General features: G+C 42.6%; 1 protein-coding gene across 8 annotated transcripts in view; it reads right to left on the minus strand.

Moving 5' to 3' along the window:
• Nucleotides 1-22,761, minus strand: part of fbrsl1 (fibrosin-like 1) — a 265,854-nt gene that overhangs the window by 78,299 nt on the left and 164,794 nt on the right. For all 8 annotated transcript variants that reach the window (XM_026320781.2, XM_026320776.2, XM_026320775.2 and 5 more), the window contains one exon: nucleotides 10,566-10,595. In XM_026320781.2, coding sequence (XP_026176566.1) covers nucleotides 10,566-10,595 — 30 coding nt within the window. The remainder of the gene's footprint in view (nucleotides 1-10,565; nucleotides 10,596-22,761) is intronic.

Consider the following 22,761-nt stretch of genomic DNA (forward strand, 5'->3'; position numbering starts at 1 on the left):
CAGAGGAGTGTTTATGATATTCTATATGAGCATGAAACAATCTCTTAATACCAACATCCATCCATCTGTAGTTGCTTATTCCTAGTTAGGGTCACGGGGCCTATCCCAGCTCTCTTTGGGTGAAAGGCTGTCCATCGCAGTAATACCAACACTAATGGCAAATATTCAAAAACATTGTGATAATTATTATTATATAAGTCTATAAGTCACTAGCAAGAAATAACCATGAGATTTGTGACCACATAGCATGAGTGTTTCTGGAAGCAGACATAAAGGTGATAGCAAAGGGTTAACCCGTTGGCACCATCTCTATATCATATCATGCTGCCACATTCACTGTGTGCACTTGCATGACTTGCAGGCTGCCCAGCTACCCGTGGTCTTCTCACTGATGTGGCGTGGTGTGCATGGCGTTAATGCTCCGACCGGGTGTTGATTGAGCTCCCCTAAAGTCAGTGACGCATGTTGCCTTTGTTTGGCAGCCATCCCAGTGTAAGAACTGGGGCCATATTCCGCCTGTCAGTGCCATGTGTTCACTCTCCTCAGAGCACAGCGGCTGATGTCACTCAACCACCACCCCCCCTACCTCCCACCCCCTGGCATCTCTGTAGGCACCCCAGGCTTAGCAGGTCTGCACTAATGAAGTCAAATTAATTTAATGGATGCCCATGCCGCCTGTGTCTGTGCTGCTTGGCAGTGGGACAGGGTTAATGCTGATCTCTGTCTGTGGCTCCAAACCTCATACATATCCAAGAACTGCAATACCTCTTCTGTGTGTCACGCTGACACTGACAAGCAAATCAGTGTCCTGCATGACTCTGAATTTATCTTCAGTGCCCATAAAAACTAAAGTGGCAGGGAGAGCTCCACAGCTAACTTTGAAGACAGGCCAGGTGTGTCCACTAATTAAAGCTCACTAAAAGACGAAGGGAAAATAACAGGCAAATGAACATGAGTGACAGCCATCGTTAATACTTGCTTCCACTGCCCCCTGAGCCTAAAGTCCCCTCGATTAACTTTTATGCAGCACCCCATGATACAGTAATAATTTTTTTCTGTAATCTTTCAAGTCCTGTACCTTTTCCCATGGCTAGGCCAGATCAAAGCAGGCTGGTTTTGTGCATAAGGGACTGCAGAGGCTGGGGTTTCTAGCTTAATTGAAGGCAGCTGGCCCCTGTGTGTGTTTGGCCTGATCTCAGTGTGCTCTCCAGGGTTCTCGGCTTTCCACATCACATATGCATTTCGCCCACGGAAAGTTCCCTTCAGAGCCCAAGTGACGCGAGGGCCTGCAGGGCTTGAGGTCTGGCAGTCGCCAGCCCATCCACAGGCATCCGAGTGTTTAGATTGACTTGGAGATGCTCAAGTGGTTAGCAAAAGAAAGATGAAATATGTTTCTCTCAGTGGGTGGGAGAGAGGCTCAGACGCAGCGCTCACTTCCTTTATTGTCCATCATCGCCATTATAAAGGCTGCAGATGATCCTTCCCATGAAGATGCAAGGTTGTGAAACTTGGCTTTGGTACGAAATTTTTAGTAAATGGAGTCAAAATACACAGCCTCAAGAAATAACAATGGCCTATGAGTTCATGATTAATGTGTGTTGATTTTGCTTGTAAAATTTGTACAAAAAATATCACTAGCACACTACTTTGCTGACTGGCCTCTTTGTCTGAGAAGGGAATTGAGGCTCTCTAAACATTCTTGTTGCATCCACCAGTGGACCTAAGCTCCATTTACTAATGTATTCTTGGCCAAAGAGGAAGCAACGCTTCTTCAGGGAAATATTATCCACAATGGCACTGATTCCTAATAACAACAGGGAATTCTATATTTATCCCTGATTGCATATGCCATTTATTGTGGAGGAAAAACAAGTCCTCTTGCATTAGGAAGTCTTGTGCAGACAAGCCAAGGCTGGGACAGACATGAGTCTTGGTGAGCCAGCTCACAACGCACACAATGTCTGTCTTGCATTTCCAGCCAGAAGAAATGTGTAAGTAATTACAGTCCAACCATGTTTATTGAATAAAAACCCACTTAGGCATTATGTTTATGCACGATCAGAAACACTCAAATCTTACATCCACGTACACAAAAACATTTGTGTCTTTTTTTCTCTTTCCACAGAACATGAAACCAAATATGGATTCAATTTTACTTTTATTACTCATGTGGAAAAATATATATAGTGCTTAGATTGTTATTCAAACACAAGCCACTTGAAAAACAACGAATGCTGTGCCATGGTGCTTTGGAGCACAGCGGACACACACTAAGCACAGGGTTAGTCAGTTTAGCTGCCTGTTTAACTTTGTGTCACATAACTTCTTTGAGACTATCCCCTAGGCTATGTGCTGTGCTTTACTTGCTATCAAGTGTGTCTGCATTAACTGCTGTAAGAGCGCCTAATTTAAAACATATTACCTCAGGTTGCCACATATGACTTCAGGTTAATTACAATATAATGGTTCTATGTTTGATGTTATGTGTTGCAACCTAATTATTTTGAAATAATTAGGTTATGGAAAGAATTACAACTTGAACCCTTAAAAAAACACACACACACACACACGCGCACACACACACACACACACACACACACACACACAGTAGATTTATTCTATAGCATGTCTGTACTGGAAATATTGCTTAAATTAAGCAGATACTTTGTACTTTTCTTTGGATTACAACAAATATTTTGTTATCAGCAAAAAATATATTATCTATTGTATAATGATTCCATGTAATATGAAGAATTCTTCATATTAGTACAAACAATGCTCAACAGATATACATTATGAGTTAGAGGTAATGTGGACCACAGTTGGTGTAACATTTCACCACTTGTCTAGTTTGATATGGCATGCCATGCTTTCTGTATCACCGTATCATTGAACTGGCGAGATCTCTAGCAGAAAATTGTGCAATCGAGCATTTCACCTGACCGCTGCTGAAAACTCTCCTATTACAGGACCAGGGCTCTCAGGTGGGAAAAACAGTGTTTGAGGAAAACCACCTCTAAAAATGGATCTGGTTGAGGTGGAGGGAAAACACAAACCAAAACCTGGTGTTCATTGAGGCAACAATAACTCCCTCAATAACAATGATCACAAGCTGTTGAACATGGCTGAGTGGTGACAGGATTTTCTCAGAGTTAGTAGAGGACTGGTGTTTCAAAGACAGACGAGTTGGGTGTTATAATTTTAACAGAACAAAGGCAAGACTATTTGTTCTATTAACAGGCTCTGCCAACACAAACATCTTCACTGAGAGGAGGCAGTAAGTGAAAGAAGATTACAGTCTTGATGCCATTTTATGTTTTCACACCTCCTCTGTTATGAGTGGCTGGTGTGGTTTTGCTTGCCATAGCCCTTCTATTTTCATGTGCCATGCCAATATCAGTACTAACCTTCAAGAAACAATCTTGACCAGGCTATTAGGTGCCACATCAGTGACGCCATGTCCATGTTGACTGGCCCTGCATTGCTGTATGACATGCATTGCTAGTGACAAGCCGTCTTTGCTGATGTCAGTTGCCTGTGTCTGCTGGCTGGGCCTGCAGAAGCTGCAAGTCTTTCTTTGTCAACATTCTTCCCAACATGCACTGGGCCTGGGTTTCACCACATGCCCTTATACTCATTTCCCTCCAGGCTTATACACACACACACACGCACATACTACTCAGACTAACAGCATCCTTGATCACTGCATACTTGTACGCTGAATGTCCAACAGATGCATCACTTCACAACCACAAAAAGACAAAAAGAATCGAGAACATTAGCCTGCAGAGCACACATGACTTGGTGCTGACCAGAAATGAAAGCATATTGCAAACAGCTCAATATAAAGAGATAAATGTTTCCAGCTTCATTACAATAGTGAGATGTGAGGGACATCATGAGAACACCTGAAGGGAACATGTTCATTTCTGGCCAACCTACAAAGCTACAAGTCATCATTTTGTTATAAATGCTGACTATGGCGTAGCTCTAATCTTAACCCTAACTCCTAAACTTACAGGGACATGTTTGAAGGTCATTCATGCCACAATTAGGAGAAAATTATTAATCTTTCAAATTGTATAATGTTTCTTTCATTTTTCTCTTTTTTTTTTTTGTTTTACTTTCAGGTCTAGCCAGAAAGTGAAAGCTGTATTGAATAGAGGAAATAATTGAATAAGAGAAAAAGCGAGAGAGAAGGAGAGAGGGAGGGAGAAAGACAAAAGCAAGAGGAGAAAAATGACATCTCCATATTAAGGCCTGTGTTGCTGGTGTCAGTTCTAATTTCACAGCGCCTGTGGGGAGCTGAATGCAACCAGTCAGCTCTGGTCTCATCTCGTTCTTCCTCCATTTTGAATCAGGGACGGCGAATCCCAAGCTGGGGGGAAAGGAATATTACTGGCAAATTGGTTTTAGATTAAAGGAGGTGGCAAGGCATTCTGCTTTCTCAGCTCTTTCCCAGGTGCACTTAATCTAATTTCATTAAAGAGATGAGGACGGATGATCATTTGTGTCGAAACATTAAGCCAGCCCGTTTTTCCTGTCCATAAAAAAATGTTAAGGTTGTCAGTGGCACAGTGGGTGGCCTGTTTGTTATTGAATATGAAGACTCTTTGAGACCAATCTGGCTCTTGCAAAGCAGCAGAGCGGGGAGGGGTTTGTAGAAGGGGGAAAATACCTTCATAAATATATATTACCCTTACCTTTTTTCCCTTCCTAGGATGACGACAGAGGAGAAATGCTCAAAACTTGGCAACCTCAGTAATAAATAGAGAACAAGGAGTAAATAAATGACGAAAGTGGCAGGATGTGACTAAAAGAAAAAAAAGAGAGATGGGGACAGTGGAGGTGTTAACAGATATGCTTAACTCCCCACAGCATGCTTGTTTTTGTGGGTACACAGCTAGCTTAACAGGGCGTGCCCCCCAATACATCAGCTGGGAGGATACCACTGGCTGACGAGCCATTACTGATAAGCTGGTAGAGTTGCTCCGAAGCAGTGATATGACATTCATTCTGCACACAGCAGGAAGATAAGGGGGTAGAGGAGGAATTAATGTGTCAATCAGTGGCGGTGCGCTGCCCTGGTAGATGAGTACACCGGAGCCATAAAAGAGCTCATAGACAGGATGTGGTAATGGTCCTTGGAGACTCCCCTGGAGACAGATACACTTTCTGCTGAGTGACTGCTCGGCAAATAGGACCAAATGGAATTAGCTGACCTGGGTGTCCTCCGCTGTGGCTATAGTGATGCAGCAATGGCAGTGCTAAGGCACCTGACACGAGCCTGCTGTGCAAGGGCTGCAGAGAATATAAGCGGCTCATGCTAACGTTTTGCACACAGACAAAAAGCGACTATATCATTTGCACAGGAGAAAGAATTCAGGAAATTGGAGGAGCCAGCAAGGATGGTGGCAAAGTGGGGCCTAATAGAGATAGAATGACACTTCAGCAGAGTGCATGAACAAACTGAGAAGGGATAAATCCCACTCTATTTCTTTCTCTGCCTCTCCAATGAAAGAAAATGACCGTCTTGACTTGAAGTATCTCGGGTATGTCACAGGTTGACAGGGCTGGCTGGTTGATGGATGGAGCAAGGAAGGGTGGAGACAGATTTTCACTGATACAATAAATAGACTAATTATAACAATCAATGTGGAATTTCCCAGGATTAACCATGTTCAAATCAGTTAATGTAAACATCAAATAATAATACAAATAATACAAAAAAATGAACTACCAAAAATTTTCAAAGTCAAACATGAGCATTCACATCAGCCAAACTAAAAACACTGCACTAGGATGTACACTCACTGGCCACTTTATTAGGCACACCTGTTCAGTTGCTTGTTAAAACAAATAGCTAATCAGCCAATCACATGGCAGCAACTCAACGCATTTAGGCATGTATATGTGGTCAAGATGACTTGCTGATATTCAAACAGAGCATCAAAATGGGAAAGAAAGGGGATTTTAGTGACTTTGAACATGGTATGGTTGTTGGTGCCAGATAGGCTGGTCTGAGTATTTCAGAAACTGCTGATCTACTGGGATTTTCACGCACAACCATCTCTAGGGTTTACACAGGAAAAGAGAAAATATCCAGTGATCTGCAGATGTGTGGACAAAAATGCCTTGTTGATTTCAGAATGAGAATGCACAGACTGGTTCAAGATGATAGAAAGGCAACAGTAACTTAAATAACCGCTCGTTACAACCAAGGTCTGCAGAATACCATCTCTGGACGCACATGTCGAATCCTGAAGCAGATGGGCTACAGCAGCAGAAAACCACACCAGGTGCCACTCCTGTCAGCTAAAAACAGGAAACTGTGGCTACAATTCTCACAGGCCCACCAAAATTGGACAATAGAAGATTGGAAAAATGTTGCCTTGATTTCAGCTGCAACATTCAGATGGTAGGGTCAAAATTTGGTGTAAGCATTATGAAAGTATGGATTCATCCTACCCTGTATCAATGGTTCAGGCTGGTGGTGGTGGTATAATGTATTTTCTTGGATACTTTGGGCCCCTGAGCTTCGTTTAAACACCACAGCCTACCTGAGTGTTGTTGCTGACCATGTCCATCCCTATATGACCACAGTGTACCCATCTTCTGATGGCTACTTCCAGCAGGATAATGCTCCATGTCACAAAGCTCAAATCATCTCAAACTGGTTTCTTGAACATGACAATGAGTTCACTGTACTCGAATGGGCTCTACAGTCACTAGATCTCAATCCAATAGAGCACCTTTGGGATGTGGTGGAACGGGAGATTTGCATCGTGGCCGTGCAACCGACCAATCTGCAGCAACTGTGGGATGCTATCATGTCAATATGGACCAAAATCTGTGAGCAATGTTTCCAACACCTTGTAGAATCTATGCCACAAAGGATTAAGGCAGTTCTGCAGGCAAAACGGGGGTCCAACGTGATACTAGCAAGGTGTGCCTAATAAAGTGGCTGGTGAGTGTATGTTAAATAACACATCTCATTCACAGTTATACTAAATGCTGGCCTTGTAATGTCTTCTTATCATGGAAGTTACCATTCTACAGACTTTTAAGTCCCTGTTTTGCCCAACTAACCAACAGGTGATTAGTTACTTAATGAGCATCTGCTTCAGCATGCCTATGTACAAACCTATGTGTTGCTTTAATAGCCAAAGAACATGTTATTCTGCATGAGGAATTCTTTGTTTTAAGTTAAGTTAAGACATAAGTGAGGTTATTCCAGGGCAACGATGATATGTTTTTTATTTTTATTTTTATGAACACTTCTCACTTCTCAGTGTTAAACAATATATAGTCTGGGACTCAGATAACAGACCCTCCAAGAAGAAATGCCTATGTTAAGAACCAGATTCTAATTGCTGGCTTAATAAAGGCTAAGCCAATCTACATACAGATGCCCCTCACAGCAGCCTCACGCTGAACTGGAGGTGACCTCGCAAGCTCAGAAGAATTCAAGTCTAACATGTTCTGGAAACACATCACTGCCATCTCAAGCACTGCTTTCATATGAGCAATCTTCACAAGGTGCAGCAATCTAAACTGACTTTGCTGTAGCAGCAACCTGTCAGTTTTATTCAAATACAGAGTAGCTGATTGTACCCTGGGGGCACACCTGGAACCAATATTCTAATTAAGCTAATCTGTAAAATCCTGACAATGTGGGTGTTCAGGTGGCTGGTAATCTGATGTGAAAGGAGTCTTTGTTTTCATTGGAAAGATACGGATAGAGCTGCCACCTGTTTCAGCAAAACGTTGCAGAAAATTAGCGCTGTCGAGTTATCCTGAGTGCGGGCAATTACAAATGACAGTGTTTGTCTTTCTCCTCATGGAACCCAATTTTTACACCATCGTTTTTTTTCTACTTATGGTGATGGTCTGTCAGAGTATTTTCCCCAGTGTTCCTCTTTCCTTAGCAATTTGATATAGATGATTTGCAACTCTAATCACCTTGATTATGATAATATGTGTTTCTGAGGAAATGAAAAAGTCAGTGCTGTTTTAGCTTTTATCCAGATGTTCTTTTCTCCTTGCACTCTTGGCAAATACATTTTCAAAGATTCCACAACAGTGAAACTTGTTTTGGAATTATGCTGTTGTTCAGTCCCATTTCCTGTTGGCTGCAAATGAAAGCTTTCTTTGATCCAGGGAACTGCACACTACCATCATTAGAACAATGGAAGATATTAATTCTAGGCCTCTATTGTTACTTAGGTCATGATCCGTCAAGTAGGGCATACACATTACATGTGACTTTGTTGATGGGTTGCTATGTTGGCCATATCACACGTTCTGATTGCTCTTTGTTATGTTGTTTCCAAAAGGATATTATATAGATTTGCTGCTTTGTTACTGCCATTAGCAATGGTTTGTGTTTTAAAGAAGTTAGAGAATGGGCTTTTTTGATGTCTGCTCTGGTTTTATAATCCTTAGACCACAGACTTTGGAACTGAAAATTGAAACTAAGAAATAAGTAAAGGATCTGAGAGTGAAAGTCCATAGTTTAGCACACTCAAGTCAAGAAAATGAATTTCATGTCTGCAGCCTCTGGGCCCTCCCTCTTGTTAAAAATGAACAATTCACCTACTGTGAATAATATTTATCAAATAATAATTCTATTAATTTTTACAGTCTAATAAAAATGCTTTTCATGGTAACTTGTTCCAAAAGCATCATAATAAAGTGATTTTAGTATTTTTCAGTTTGTGTATTACGGGTAATACGTTTACATATTGTGTTTTAAATTCATGCCATAGTGATGACAAGTGTATGTATAAGTGTAGGAGAAGAGAAAGCTCTACAAAGGCAAAGCAGCAGTTTGATTCTTGACAGTGGACGGTGTAATAATTGGTATAAAATTCAATAAACAGTTGCAAAGTTGGCAGCAGTGTTTAACAGTCCACCCTTTCTTGAACTGTATCCCAGTCCACCTAAACTCACTAATATAACTGATGCCAAGTGCCAAATATGGAGCTGTTTTACCGAACAGATAGCAGCTGAAATCTAACCAACAACACAGCAACACCTCTGAGTATTTACAATAGTGCCAAGGCGCTGCTTGTTTTTTTTCCTCTTCTGTTTCTTTTAGTTGTGTTGTTTAGTATTACAGCTCAAAACTTTGAGATACAGAGATATACATGTCAATTGGTGACATTATATAGATCTGTTACAAATCTCAAGTAACTGATGGAGCAGGAAGGAAAACAAAACCCTGAAAAGATAACACTCCAAGAGTTTTCTTACTATTTTACTTCCCTCTCTATCCCCCACAGTGATGCCAGGGAGACTGACAGCTTGCTACCTCTCTCTGTCGTGTCAACTAGCTAGCGCCCTCGGATTCTTTCGCTTCAATGAAGAGATAAAAGCCTATTGACTTGCCAGGCTACAGTTAATGCAAATTGGGCCTGCTATCAATGTATTATTTATAGGGAAAGCTGCAGACATTTCCATAGAACTGGGAGCTAAGATTACAGGAGATTAGGCATGCTATCTCATTCATTTACCAGGGAGTAATTGCTAAACTGTGGAGGAATTAGGATGCGTGAGGTTCTCCAAAGGCATTCCTCCTTGTAACCAGGTGACTGCCATCAGCCAGCTACCTCTAAATCAGCAATAAACAAATACGCAGAAGTTAAACTGATAGACTAGATTGCAAAATGCTTAACACTTGACATCATCCCTGAAATGGTAAGGAAGTTTTTAAATAACACACCAATGTGCAAGTAATCCAATATTAATTTCAATGACTGTCTCCTTCGGCCCTTTGACATTACATAACACTTTTTACATTTTAGAGACGCTTTTCAAAAAGTGTTTCACAAAAGTAAGAGAGGATTTTAAAGAAATGTTCATAAACCACATAAGGTGATTCTTCAGTACTTCACCTGAGCTAAAATGGAAATTGCAGAAGTGAGCAGCTATCACTTACATTTGCCTTTTCTGATTTGGTTAAACAAAAGAATCACCTTGTGAAGTCTATTCCAATTCACTGTTCTAAAAGACCCATCCTGTTTTCAAAATAGTTTTTACACATTTTAAGCAAAACTGGAATCTATTTCGAAACATAATCATTGTCATCACGTAATATGCATAAACTGGAGCTATGATATCTCTAACAAGTATATTAAAGGATAAAGGAGCTGGAGTAGAGGTGCTATATGTGATAGCCTATAAGATTAAATGCATGTACACTAAAGTTAATTGTATTGCATGTTGCATACACTATGATTTAGCTAGAAGAGATATTTAAGACATACTCAGACTTTTAGTACCCCAAAAATAACAGGCGCCATATCTTTTATGCTGCAACACAGACAACTAACACTGAAAAACGTCTTCTACCTGTACTACATTTTCCTTGTCACTTTCTTGCTCTGTAAGATGCAAATGATCAACAGTGGTGGGCCCGACAGAGCATCTTTTACCCCTCGTCTTCTTTTGCTAACAACATGCTATGACTGTCTCCTTCCTTTAGTTGAGAGCTCAAATTTGTTATTCACAACTCTCAGCCACTCCATGTGGTGGGTGAATAAACATAGGAAAAGCAGTCTTACCTTGTCGTCAATGTCACTCTCGCTGTCACACTGTAACAGAAAAGAGACAGACAGGAAATATAAGGAATTATTCATTTGGCTCCCCCTAGTAGCTCATAATCAGTGCAGATGTTATTTTTGTGTGCAACCTCTCATTCACTGACAGCTTTCAGTGCAAACGGCACAGGATGAAGATGGAAAGGAGAGTGTTGTAGTCTAAAAGAGTTTTTCAAGTTTCAAAAGCAGCACAGCCTCACAGAATGCCACTCTGGTGTTTCTGTCGTAAATTCAATGCTGTAAATTTGCAAAAAGATGAAAAAATGAATAATACTATGTACTGGGTTCTATTATAGAGAGGCTGTTCAATGATTTTGCATTCAGCTGCAGCTTGTCATTTGGCCTTTTAAGTGTGCTTTAAAATTGGACGATAGTATCTCAAGGACAGAGAGTGCTTAGGCTCTCTGAATAGTCAAACACAGTGCCTATTAAGTGTGGTATTTCAAATCTGCCTTCTTACAAACCAACCTTTAATTTGTATGCCAGGCTTCTACAGGGATAAAGGAACTATATAACAAGAGAAGTTGTACTCTGAAATATGCCTTGTTTAGCACGGCCAAAGGCCAAATCACCTTCTATTCAGTCAATAAGTGAAAAAAGGTTTTCTTCAACTCTTCAAGTAAATTCATCATTAAAATCCATAGTGATCAGGCTCAAATATCTTAAGGAGAGCTGCAGCTAAAAAAAAAAAAAACAGAGAAAAAAAGTCAGAGAGAAAAAAGTCAGACCTTGTTACTGACAAACAGATAATGAGAATACTGAAGATACCAAAGGCTACAGCCTTTCATTCCTGACATGTTCATAGACAGAAAAGAAAAAAGTGAATACGCTCAAACGAAATCTGAAAATTATATTCACCTTTATATTAAAAGAATGTGAGAAGTTCAAGTCAATAACCCTGACCTTTTTTTTTTTAACCTTTTTTATTTGACACATCCCATGTTACAATTAAATACTGCAACTTCAATATGTATGGCAATCAACACCACATTCCCTACCTAAACCTAACCCACAGGCTCTTCAGGTCCATTTCTCACAATCGTTTTTCGCTAAATACTCTCAGGTGGTCACTCTCTTCCTAGAGACAACAGGTATTGGAAACAGGAGTGGACTTCATAGCAGGATGCATAAGGAGCAGAGCAATTTAAGCTTGGAGCCACATAGAGAGAGGGCCCCTAGTGAAAAACTGCTTTCAGTCTGTCAATTAAGTCCCTGTGGCAACATATTTAAGTGGAACCTCTTTATTTTGTTTGACTCCCTTTCAGAGCTGGGCACAATGAGGAGGGAGCTAGGTCAATGGAGCCACAGTGGCCCTTTGTTGTGAGTGCGGTGGGTCCAAATGTATAATTAAGTATCGAGAGTAATCAGTGTAAGGGCTCAGTGGCCAAGATCTCTCAGGAGAGGAGTGTGTGTGTCTGTCTGTGTGTGTGTTGGGGCGTGGGGGTTCCATGCCTTGTGATTCATCATACTCTGCAAAGACAAGGGATACAAAAACATTGTGACTCAACTCTTTTGTAGGGTTTATTGTTCTGCTTGCATCTCCATCTATGGAATAACTTGCTGATCTTAATGAAGCATTTTTACCAAATACCACAGAGCATACACCTATTGGAGGGTCAATACAGTAAAATGAGAAAAAAACTGTAGTAAATGGCCATGAGTGAATGCAAAAATGGTCTGAGAGTTATATCACACTGAATGTGTGACTACTGGTATAGACACACTATAAGATGCCATACAATAATCATTTTAATGTGCTTTCTTTGTTCTACATTTGTTCAATGGTTTTAAATACTACCGTATGTAACCCATTATAAGTAATGGCCAACAATGACCGCTAGCAATAACTTGGGGAAAATGAAATTCTTGCAGTTAAAAAGGAGACAGAAAAATATTGCCACATTTCTGTGCTATTGTGCTCTTTTCTTGTGGGCAACGTTTGCAAACCATAATTTCTGGACTTTTGCTTGTCTAAAGACCTTCATAACAGAGTGCATGGCATTAAGTATGGAAAGTGGCTTAGGCTTCTTGTCAATCAATTCCCCACTGAGTCTGTGGATACCAACCAAATTAATTGTCAGCCATTTCTATACTGGTTGTTAGGCACACATCACAACCTGTAATCACCATGCATTTGTTCCCTCACCAGTCATGTTCAGAACAATGTTTTCTCCATCTCGAGCCATCTACAAATCACAAAAAAAGGAAAATTGATCCAATTTCCAACTTCACCCTGACTCAAGGAAAACTGGTGTAAATGTATTCTGAGCATGCAGCTGAATGGATGACTTCCATCTCACTGCAGTTGTGAGTTATTCTCTATTACTGGGAATGAGTTCAGAACCTAGGTGACGGAGATGAACAACTGGCTCGGTCTATTCCCTTAGTGCATGCTTGGTCTTGTTGTTGCAGCAGTAGCCATGACACAAGAGAAGTTGGTGAGAAGGAAAAATAATATCAAAAGAGCACAGCATGGTGCGTATCCTTTCACAAGAAGCATGCACTGCAGCAGAGCATAAAAAGGAATACTAGCTATGGCTCAGACCGAGACAGAGAGAGACGCAGCACAGCAGGGAAGAGAAAGGCAGGTGGAAAAGGGGAAGAAAACAACAGTAAGAACAGGCAGGGGTGATGCTATAGATATGAAGGGAAATATGGGTGGAAGTATTGTTAGAGCAGTTTTTATCAGCACTGTGTGATTGCCCTGGTGGGCTAATACACTTGGTTGAGTCAAAGGAAGGAATACAATGAAACTATGAAAGTACAAGATTGGTTCATGTTTGAGTGTGTGAGGGTGAGAAGAGGCTCATGTCATTTAGCACCCTGTGTGTCTTACAATATCTACACCAGGGAAAAGATTTTCAGCAATACTATACACAAAAACCAAACGTTTAAAATCCCAAACCACAACCGCAAAGAGGACCCCCCCCCCAAACAACACATCTGGTGGTCAGAGGGGACATTGTTAAAATCAGAGAGATATGCTGCTCACTAAGCTGCCTGACAGGAGCCAAGCCCCTAGTGGTTTATATCTCTCATAGATGTTCACAAGCCCCCCCCCTCCAAAAAAAAAACTGGCTGGTTCTTCAGAGGCAGGGAGCAAGCAGCAACATCTGCACCTGGCAACCGCCAGCTACGAAGGGTAACAGGGGACCAGCTTCAGCGGATGGCTCATCCACCACCCTCCCTCCCTACTTCCCATCTCCTCTCCAACTACTCCTCCCCTTAGCCAGCACATCAGACGGATGCGTTTGACATTTACACAGCTTTCAACACTTCAGAGACAGGAGATTTATTCCGCCAGCGGCCCTGGCTGGAGCCAGGCCTCGACCTGGCCTGGCCCCCATGACGACCCTGTAGCTCAGCCCTGAAATGAGGCAGGGCTGAGGAAAAAGAAGCAAGAGGGAAAAAACAGAGACAGGGAGGGAGGGATGGATGGATGTCTCGATTCTCCTGGACATTTTCTCTGGCAGATTCTGATAGACGTGCAAGGGGAAGACAAGAAGCGTTGTGCATCCCGGAGCACATTAAAATGACTGGCCAAATTAATCACACAGTTCCACTTGTCACACTCAGAGGACAGTCTGCCATGAATTCTGCCTCGGAGATAGAGAGAGGAACAGTGAAGGCACTTGCCTGGCTACACAAATGCTGGCACGGCATCAGCGGCTGTCTGCCTGAATACTGATCGCATTCCTGTACTTGCTGCAAGAAATCTAGAAAAAAAAAACAGGATAAACAAGAGCTGCTGGCACACAAGTGTCACTGTCACTTCGTTATCAAAATAAAGAAAGCAACAAATAAAATTAATACAACTGAGAAAAGAGTATATGCACAAAAATATTTGTTTTGACAATTTGTGACAAAACCTAAACTAAACATAAATTAATACACAGTTGCCAACAGATTATTTTATAAGGTACTGAACTAATCAGTTTGGGATATGGCTATCACATCTTGATTCCTAAACATAGTCACTTTGATTCTTACTGTGACAAGAATGTCTTAGGTCAAAAACTTGATAAGTTTAAAAAAAAAAGAAAAATATAGCGCGTAGAAAAATTCAGAGAATGTCAGGACTGACTGAACAGTGAGACATCAGTTGTTTTACTTGATGCCCTGTCTAAATCACAAGTAAACAATAGAAAAATTTAGACATCTTCATACCGACAGGGAAGAAGTGGCCTCAATTTAGAAGGCAAGTCTCTGGAGACATACTGTACACTGAGATACTTCTGATTGTAAGGGAGAAAGTACTGTCAAACCCAGATCTCCCAGAGTGAGAGCACACAGAGTGGGTAATGGTCCATTTAGATAGTCGAGGACCAAAGCAGTGTCAGATACTAGTGGAACAACACCAATTTCCTTCCACAATTTCCCTCCTGTGGAGGCTGGGATGAGGTATGGGGACGTAGGTGCCATGGCCTCTCTGATGAGGCATGGAAACAGAGCCACGGCTCCTTTGGGGGACCTCCTGTCGGGACTGAAACATCAGCAGAATATCTGAAGGTCTCTTTGGCCTTGTGGTGAATGGTGGCGACTCTTTTTTCATAATTTATCAACAGGATGTTTAGTTACACGCTTGTATATTGTCACCTGCTCTGAAACAAGCTTAGAAAGCCATGAGTCATTACAAAAGTGTTGTGGGTGTGTGCTTACATGTGTAAGCATAAAAGTGGGTTGAAATCAAAACAGTCATCTAAAGAAATAAATATCTTTGCATGCTTCAGATAACTTCACAATTTAATGGGAAAACCAGACCAAGAACCCCCAAAACCTTCCTGTGCAGTGGTGCTGTATTAATATTAGGGTTTGCATGGCTCACATAGCCTCGCTGCATTTAACACTCGCAACCACAAAGAGAAAGAAAAGTGATTGCTCTTGACCCCAGGAGCTTTATCTGAACGCACCACCTAACAAAGTGATTTGATCACAGGATCAAATCTATACAGCCGTTTGACCCTTGACCTCCTCAGCAGGCAGCATGGGAAGTCAGCTGATTACTGTGGGTCAGCCCAGGATCTCTGGATTAGGAAAGTATTGATCTCAGTGAAGATGTAGGCTCCCGAGGGAATGAGAAAGAAAAAGCTCTGCCGAATAGAAATGATATCGACCAGCAGAAGAGGCCTAGACAGGTTCACACATAAAACCATATTTGAGCTTGGGAACTCGGAGTTGGCTGTGCAAACAGAGAGACGGATTCAGCAAAAGCTTCTTTCACAGAGGCCCATTGAAAGAGGACAGAGAGAGAGTGAGAGTGAAGGAGGATTGAAGAAGACAAGCTCAGAGAAATGCTCTTTGCATTAGCCAGACACACAGGGGCCTCTGGTTCAGAGCTGACACACTTAAGGGAAGCATCAGCAGGGGTCATGTAAATCAAGCAGGGGTGAAGAAAGATATAGTCCTGACTTGGGGCCAAACTAAGCAGACTTTGACATTACCCAGAGCCCATGTAAACAGCACTGAGACCTGGCAGCACTCTGGTTCACTTCCATGCAAAGTATGTGGTTAGGCTGAGGAAGAAGAAGGGGAGGACTTGCCCAGACAGATTGATGGTTATAGTTGTGGGGGTAAACTTAAAGAGCTGTCCCCCTTCTTTACTAAATTAAAGGGCTGCCTTGTCCATTCCAGCAAGAAATCCCTCAACCTTTGCTTTCAGCACTCACTGGGGGAGTGACAGAGTCGGCTGAGCTGCCGGTGTGATCCTTGGAGTAGTTTGGCGAGGGAAAAACAGACAGTAATGGCAGATGTACGAGGGAACAGGGAGCATTTATTCTGCTCAGAGAGAAAGAAGAAAACTGCCAGAAACCTGAAGGGACATGGAATACACAACTGTGATATGAATATGGTAGTGGAAGAAAAATGGGGACATAGGTAAGGGAAAATGAGAGAAAAAAAAAAAACCACAAAACCACTGATTTGTTTTTTTCACACCTCGTCTTTCACAGGGTTCCCTTCGGCTGCTTCTTGTCTCTGCTGACTGTGTGACTGTAGCTAGCTCACTATCTCGCCTTCAGAGGTGAACACATACACACACACACACACACACACACACACACGCACAACCCTCAGCACCTCCCAGTGTTTTGTCATGGCCCCAGGCCTGGTGCTGCTCAGCTGTAGCGGCAGACACTGGGCATTGGAAATTTAAGTCGGGGCCTAGGAGAAATTAGGCGAGGAGGCAAGGAAATGGGATGTTGACTTGAACTGGCCCTGGGGGCAGCTGAGAGTCTCCCTGTGCAGCTCTGCTGGCTGCCTGACAGTTTGATGGAGCGAGTGGAGGCTTCCCTGCGGCCCGAGCCGCCGTCTCTAACACTGATGTAGCTCAGTGAGGAACAGATTGAGCCTCCAGGCATTGCTCTGTACTGCTACTCCCCTCCTCTCTCGCTCTTTCTCACTCTCTGTTCTGTTACTACTAGCTCTCTCTCTCTCTCTCTCCCTCTAATCCTGTCAAGCCAACATACAGAGACATGTACACACAGTACATATGCATACATATGCATATGTACTGTGTGCAAAATCGCATACCGCATGCACACATAAAGACATAACACAGCTACAGAGAATTTGGCTCCCTCCTTCCTTCTCTTCCAGACAGTAATATGATGAGCACTACAGATGCTGTTTACTGAGCTCTGGCCAACGCACAGAGGGAAGGAGGAGGAGAGGGAGGGTGGGATGGAGGAGCAGACAGAAGGAGGTAGAGTCAGGGGGCTGGCAGGCCACAGCCATAATGAAAAGAATCTGGCGGCAGCCCACTGTGTGCTGGTCATGAGAAGCATGTGCCGCCGGGGGGCTCTACTGCTAATTTCAGGGGGCAGCCAAGCGTTTCACGCTAGACTTGTCATCGGGCCAGAGGGGGCATTCATACTGGGTGACAGCAATTGCGAGAGGGCGGGTAGGGGGTTTTGGGGAGGGGGACCAAAGTGAGAGGGAGACCACTTCAGCGCCCTTCCCCCTCCCTGTGCCTCCTGTCCCTCCTCTGCAATGATCAAACATTATTGTGAGCAGGGTACAGAATTACAAATGAGTGTCCTGTGGCAACAGCAGGAACTGGATTCAACTGCTCTCTCCTCAGGTGCCCTTGAGGGGCACACCTCATCCTCCAACCCCTGCTGTCCAAACAGGATTTAGTACTTGCATTTTCCTGGTTAACGTGGCAATAATAATCTGTTACAAAGCAGGCAAGTTTACAAACCTCTACATTCAGGCACAGAGGTGCTGCTTGTCTGTATGGCTGTACCCCACATTCAGACAGGCATGACAGATAAAATCTTAATCTTTTTCTATCACTGTAATAACAATATGTGTTGTGATATAGTTAATATTTGGGAAATCTCTGATGAAAGACATACAGTATATCATCATGTCGCTTAACTCTAGCCCCATTGGGTACTTATCACTGTATACAATTCCCTTAACAGGACTAACAGTCTTAAAGGTAACATGACTGATGGGCATATATTTAACTAGCACAATTGACTCACCTCAGTATTTGTTGCACACTTACATATAAACTCGGCTAGAAAAAATTAAAATAATCATTAATTGAGGTGTGCAGATGGAAGAAAAATCTATCTATCAGCTTGGCCCCTTCATTGTGGGTCCAGTGATTTGAGAGACAGAGGAGGTAGAGACACAAGGAGACAGTGGGAACTGATGTTAACAGCTGGCTTCCTCTGCCTTGAAAAAGAAGTGCGGCCGCCTCCAGTCCAGCAGTAAGAAGAGGCAAACAAGGGATGACCAGGGATGAAGGGAGGAGTCTGTGATGAAAAGATGGTGGTTGATGGGAGATGAGTGGATGTGGGATTGTGTGTGTGTTTGTGTGTGGCAGGGGGCGGAGGGTTTAAACCAGCCAGCGAAGAAAAACTTCTGTTCATTGACTCTGAGACAAAACATCACATGAGGGAGAAAGGAAGGGATGGGAAACAATGAGACCCAGAGAGCAATGTGGAGTGAAGAAGGAGAGAGGAAGGGAGGAGGCAGCCACATTGCACATCTTCAGGCTGTGAATAATTTAGAGGAGCACTGGGGAGACGAGACGAAGATGAACACAAAACACTGGCAGCATTTGACCTAGAGCTGCAGCTACATCAATGCACATCACAGAGCAGAGAGCTCTCTCTCGTTCTTACTCCCTCCCGCTTTCTCTCTCTTCTTTCTTTTGCTCTTCATCTGCCTCCCTCTGTGTCAGGGAGGAAACAGCTGTACACTACTCTTGTTTCGCCTCATATTCTATGAAACTCAACAGAATGGCTGACAACTTCGTTTCATAAGAATCTCTCTTTCTCTCCTCCTGCTCTGGGCTCGTCAGAAGAGCTTTGTGTAAAAGGGATGCGTGTACCTACAGGTGATATGGGACAGTAAAGGCAGATATGTGTCTATTTGCAGACACCGCGACATGCACAGGACAAACGATACCATCGTATCGTATATAAAGGAACATCTTCACATCTTCACAGGATGAACCCATCAACTTCAAAGAATTCCAACCTGACTCTAGCCACCTTGCTTCCGTTACATTTTCTGGCTGACTTCTTTAATTATCATTTTCACACTACATTAGCGTTAAGCAGCAAGTTAGTTTTAGCAATAAATTAGTTTTAATTATCAGTTAATCTTAAGCAAAATACCATATGTTCAGTTCAAGCTGTTGAAATGCTGCTTTTCTTTCTCGTACATCTTTGAAAATTTAATATATTTTTGCCCAAAAGAACACAATCTGGAGACATCATCTGAGGACTCCAGGAAATAATGACTTTTTTGACAATTTACAGACTAATTGGTAAATACAATAATCTAAAAAGTTGCATGTATTCTACTCAGCAATTACTACATATGAGCTCACAAATTACAAAATTGTTACCCAGTGCATTATAAGAGCTGTGATCTCAAAACTACTTTACACTATTAATCAGATTTTTATATTAATAGTTTTAGTTAATGTAATATCTGCCAATCATATTTCTATGAACCATTTCTTGCAGAAAGCCCAGATCAGCACAGTCTGTATGAGAAGAGAGGGATGGTGCTGTGTGCAGCCAAGCAGTGGAAACTGTGGACAGCAGCTGTAAATAACAGCTGCCCTGTGATTAGGCACAGAACAGGTTAAACAGAGCTCGTTCACGCCATCTTTGCCATCTTGCCATCTTGCCATGAATCACCTCACCTGCTGAAGTATGTGTGTGTGTGTGTGTGTGTGTGCGCGCGCAAGAAAGAGAGATAGCGAGAGGGAGAGATGAAAGGACTACTGGGCATCTGTAGTGGGAGTGACGGTTAGGCGGACAGAGGGCGGTCTGATCAACCCAGAAAGGAGGGGGCCATTTATTACTGTAATTAAGGAACCGTGGGAGTGGAGGAGCTAAGACTGTAAACACATAGTGACAGACACACAATGTAAATCTCTAAATTTGGTAGAAGTGACAATATGTGGAGAGTGGATGGATAGTGGATAGTAAAAAAGAAGGCTCAATGATGGCAACCCACCAAAAGATGAGGTAACCTGGATTCCTTTCTTTATTTTCTTGCCCCTCCCTCCTTCCAACACCCCCCAACTCCCTCTCTCACTGCCTGCTGCTTGGTCTGCGTGACTGATATTAATGGGATGTCCCTTGTTTGTAAATGTGCCAAGTTGTGTGCACCACTGTGGGCTGTCTATTATAGCAGGCCTCTGGGGCAGCTTTTCCATATGGCATCACATATGGCACTCAGCAGCATCAATTAATGTTGTTATAATACTGATTTTTATGAGCTAGGGTTTCACTCCTTTCCTGTCTTCCCTACCCCTTCAACTCCTCTTTTTTCACCACTGTCACCAGTTCTTTAATTCTTCAAACTTCCTTTTAGAGTCCTCAAATCTTTGACAACCTGGCTTCTGAACAATGGATTATTCAAAACATTCAAAAGTCAGCTCTAATGAACCCCATTCAAAAATTGAAAATAACTTCGTTCTGACTATATTGCAAAAAAAGGGTAACACTACTGCCAATGTGTCAGTCATTGCATCTTTTCTGAAGGGGAGAGATTTCCAGCAATGATCCATGAAAGAACATGAGAGAGAGACAAAGACAGCAATTACACTGACTGAAAACTATGGTAGTGAATATCACATATCTGCAACCAAACACCACATTTACAGCACTTTTGTGGTTTTGGTCACATTAGGCCAGCATCAGGGACCATTAGTGTGTTAAATTAAGCCTCTATTTATGCACAAAGCAATAGGCAGATGGATCTAAGAACAGAATCTGAGGGGCCTTTTTGTTCCCTGGTGCCTTTGGTGGTGGATCTGACAGGAAGGGAACAAGAGAGTAGCAAAAAGCCCCGCTTATAAAGCTCCCAGCCACACCAGCCTTGTCAGCGACGCCACAATTAGAGACTAGATCACTGGCGCTTCCCAGTGAGAAACATCTCACCACCACTCCTCAATGGAACTCTTTCGTTTGAGGAACACACTCAAAGCGGGGTTTTAAAATGTTTCGGATGGCTAATCACTCTCAGGATGAAAGGCCCTGGCGTCTTCGTTTGTCTCAGCGTGGGGAGCTTCCCTTGCTGTTCTTCTGTCTCTGATTCTGATTGTTTTTGTTCGTTTCTTTTCAGCAGGCAGGGGAGGCAGGCGAGCTGGCAGGCAGCTCTGTTTGAAGGTGCAGTCAGACCTGAGTTCAGGCCTGATGCTTTGTAGTGATATTTCCAGCAGCACAATCTCATTACTTTTTGACGTGGGAGATGCGTGCAGGGGCGGATTGTCATTTCATGCTGTCAAAAGTTCTGCAAGGGAACGGAGACGAGAATGGAACTTCAATGACCTACATGCCTCTGGCTCATCAAGACTGAATATATTAAACCAAATAACAGATAAAATCCAATGAACCAGATCCTTGAAGATGCTTGTAAATGTAATGTCCACTCCCCAGGGATGCTGAAGGAATCTCTCTTGTTGTCTAGGATCTATTACACAGCCTCCTAAACCTGTCAGTGTACATCCCTACACCTACCCTAATTAATCTTCATACACCACTGCTTAGACATTTAGGCAACACATATACATATGTAGCTAAGACAAACTGGTCTTTGTGTCTTGAAGGAAGAAGTCCTGAGGGCAGCATCCCACACATTTCAAAGATGGTGAGAGATCCTGAACGTTTTCACATGGGACAAACACTGGCAGCTCCCCCCCTTAAAAAAAAGTGGGGGGCGTTCTTCGAAGTTGATTTCACACAGAGTTCTTTCACTGTAGAGAAAAACTTTGCTCTGTTTAAGAAGCTGCCAGGCACTGATTGAAGCGCCTGGTTACCATGTGAACCCCAGCCTGTTGCTGGGGTGACTGTCCCAAAGTGCTTCCTGGGTAATTTTTGAGGTCACTGGTTTGTGCACGCCTATGTGGTGCAGATGGGCCCACCCTCATTCGGGGCCCAGCAGGAGCTCTTTCATTAAGCCCAGTGAATGGCCTCATTCATCCCCTTCACCTCAATTGGTCACACTGCGTCTCCACAGAGGGCCCAGGACAAACTTTTCTCTCTTTCCACTCCCTGATCTTCCATACACCACCCACCTTAGTCATGCTTCACTTTTGTTCAAGAGCATGTGGTGGCTGAAGCTTCAGGGCTCATCACTGGCTCTCAGACTGACTACTGGATGAAACATAATAAGCTACTGACATCGCTGTATCTGTTTCTCTTGAAGAACAATGCACGGAGCATTAATTATCGATCAAGATGAAGACCTTTTATACTTTTTTTTAATTTGGGAAAAAATGATCTTTGAATTTTGATCAATCTTACAAATGTTCATAAACTCTTATGGTGCAGCTTTGTGTACAGATCCTTATGGCTTATTCGTATGTTAATCCACTCCTTCCATACTATTTCTACATCATTGTACAAAAGGTCCCTAAGAGCTGTGCCAGAAGAAGTGAGAGCTATTTTATCCTTAGGTTTCTTGTCACCCCACTGAGTCATTCCCATAACTGCAATGCTTAGCCATGCTATTGGGTCCTCTACACTCTGCCTCTTTTTGGGCCTCAAGAGAGACTCAGGTCTGGCCTGGTGAGAAGTGACTAATTGTCTTGAGTTGTTAGTGTGCCTGGAATGAGATCCACTTCAATTGCTGACAGGGTGCACAATAATTTTGTTTCTCCCTTCCTCCTCCCCCTTCCCTCTCT

Source organism: Mastacembelus armatus, chromosome 9 (genome assembly GCF_900324485.2).
Source record: "Mastacembelus armatus chromosome 9, fMasArm1.2, whole genome shotgun sequence".
NCBI lineage: Eukaryota > Metazoa > Chordata > Actinopteri > Synbranchiformes > Mastacembelidae > Mastacembelus > Mastacembelus armatus.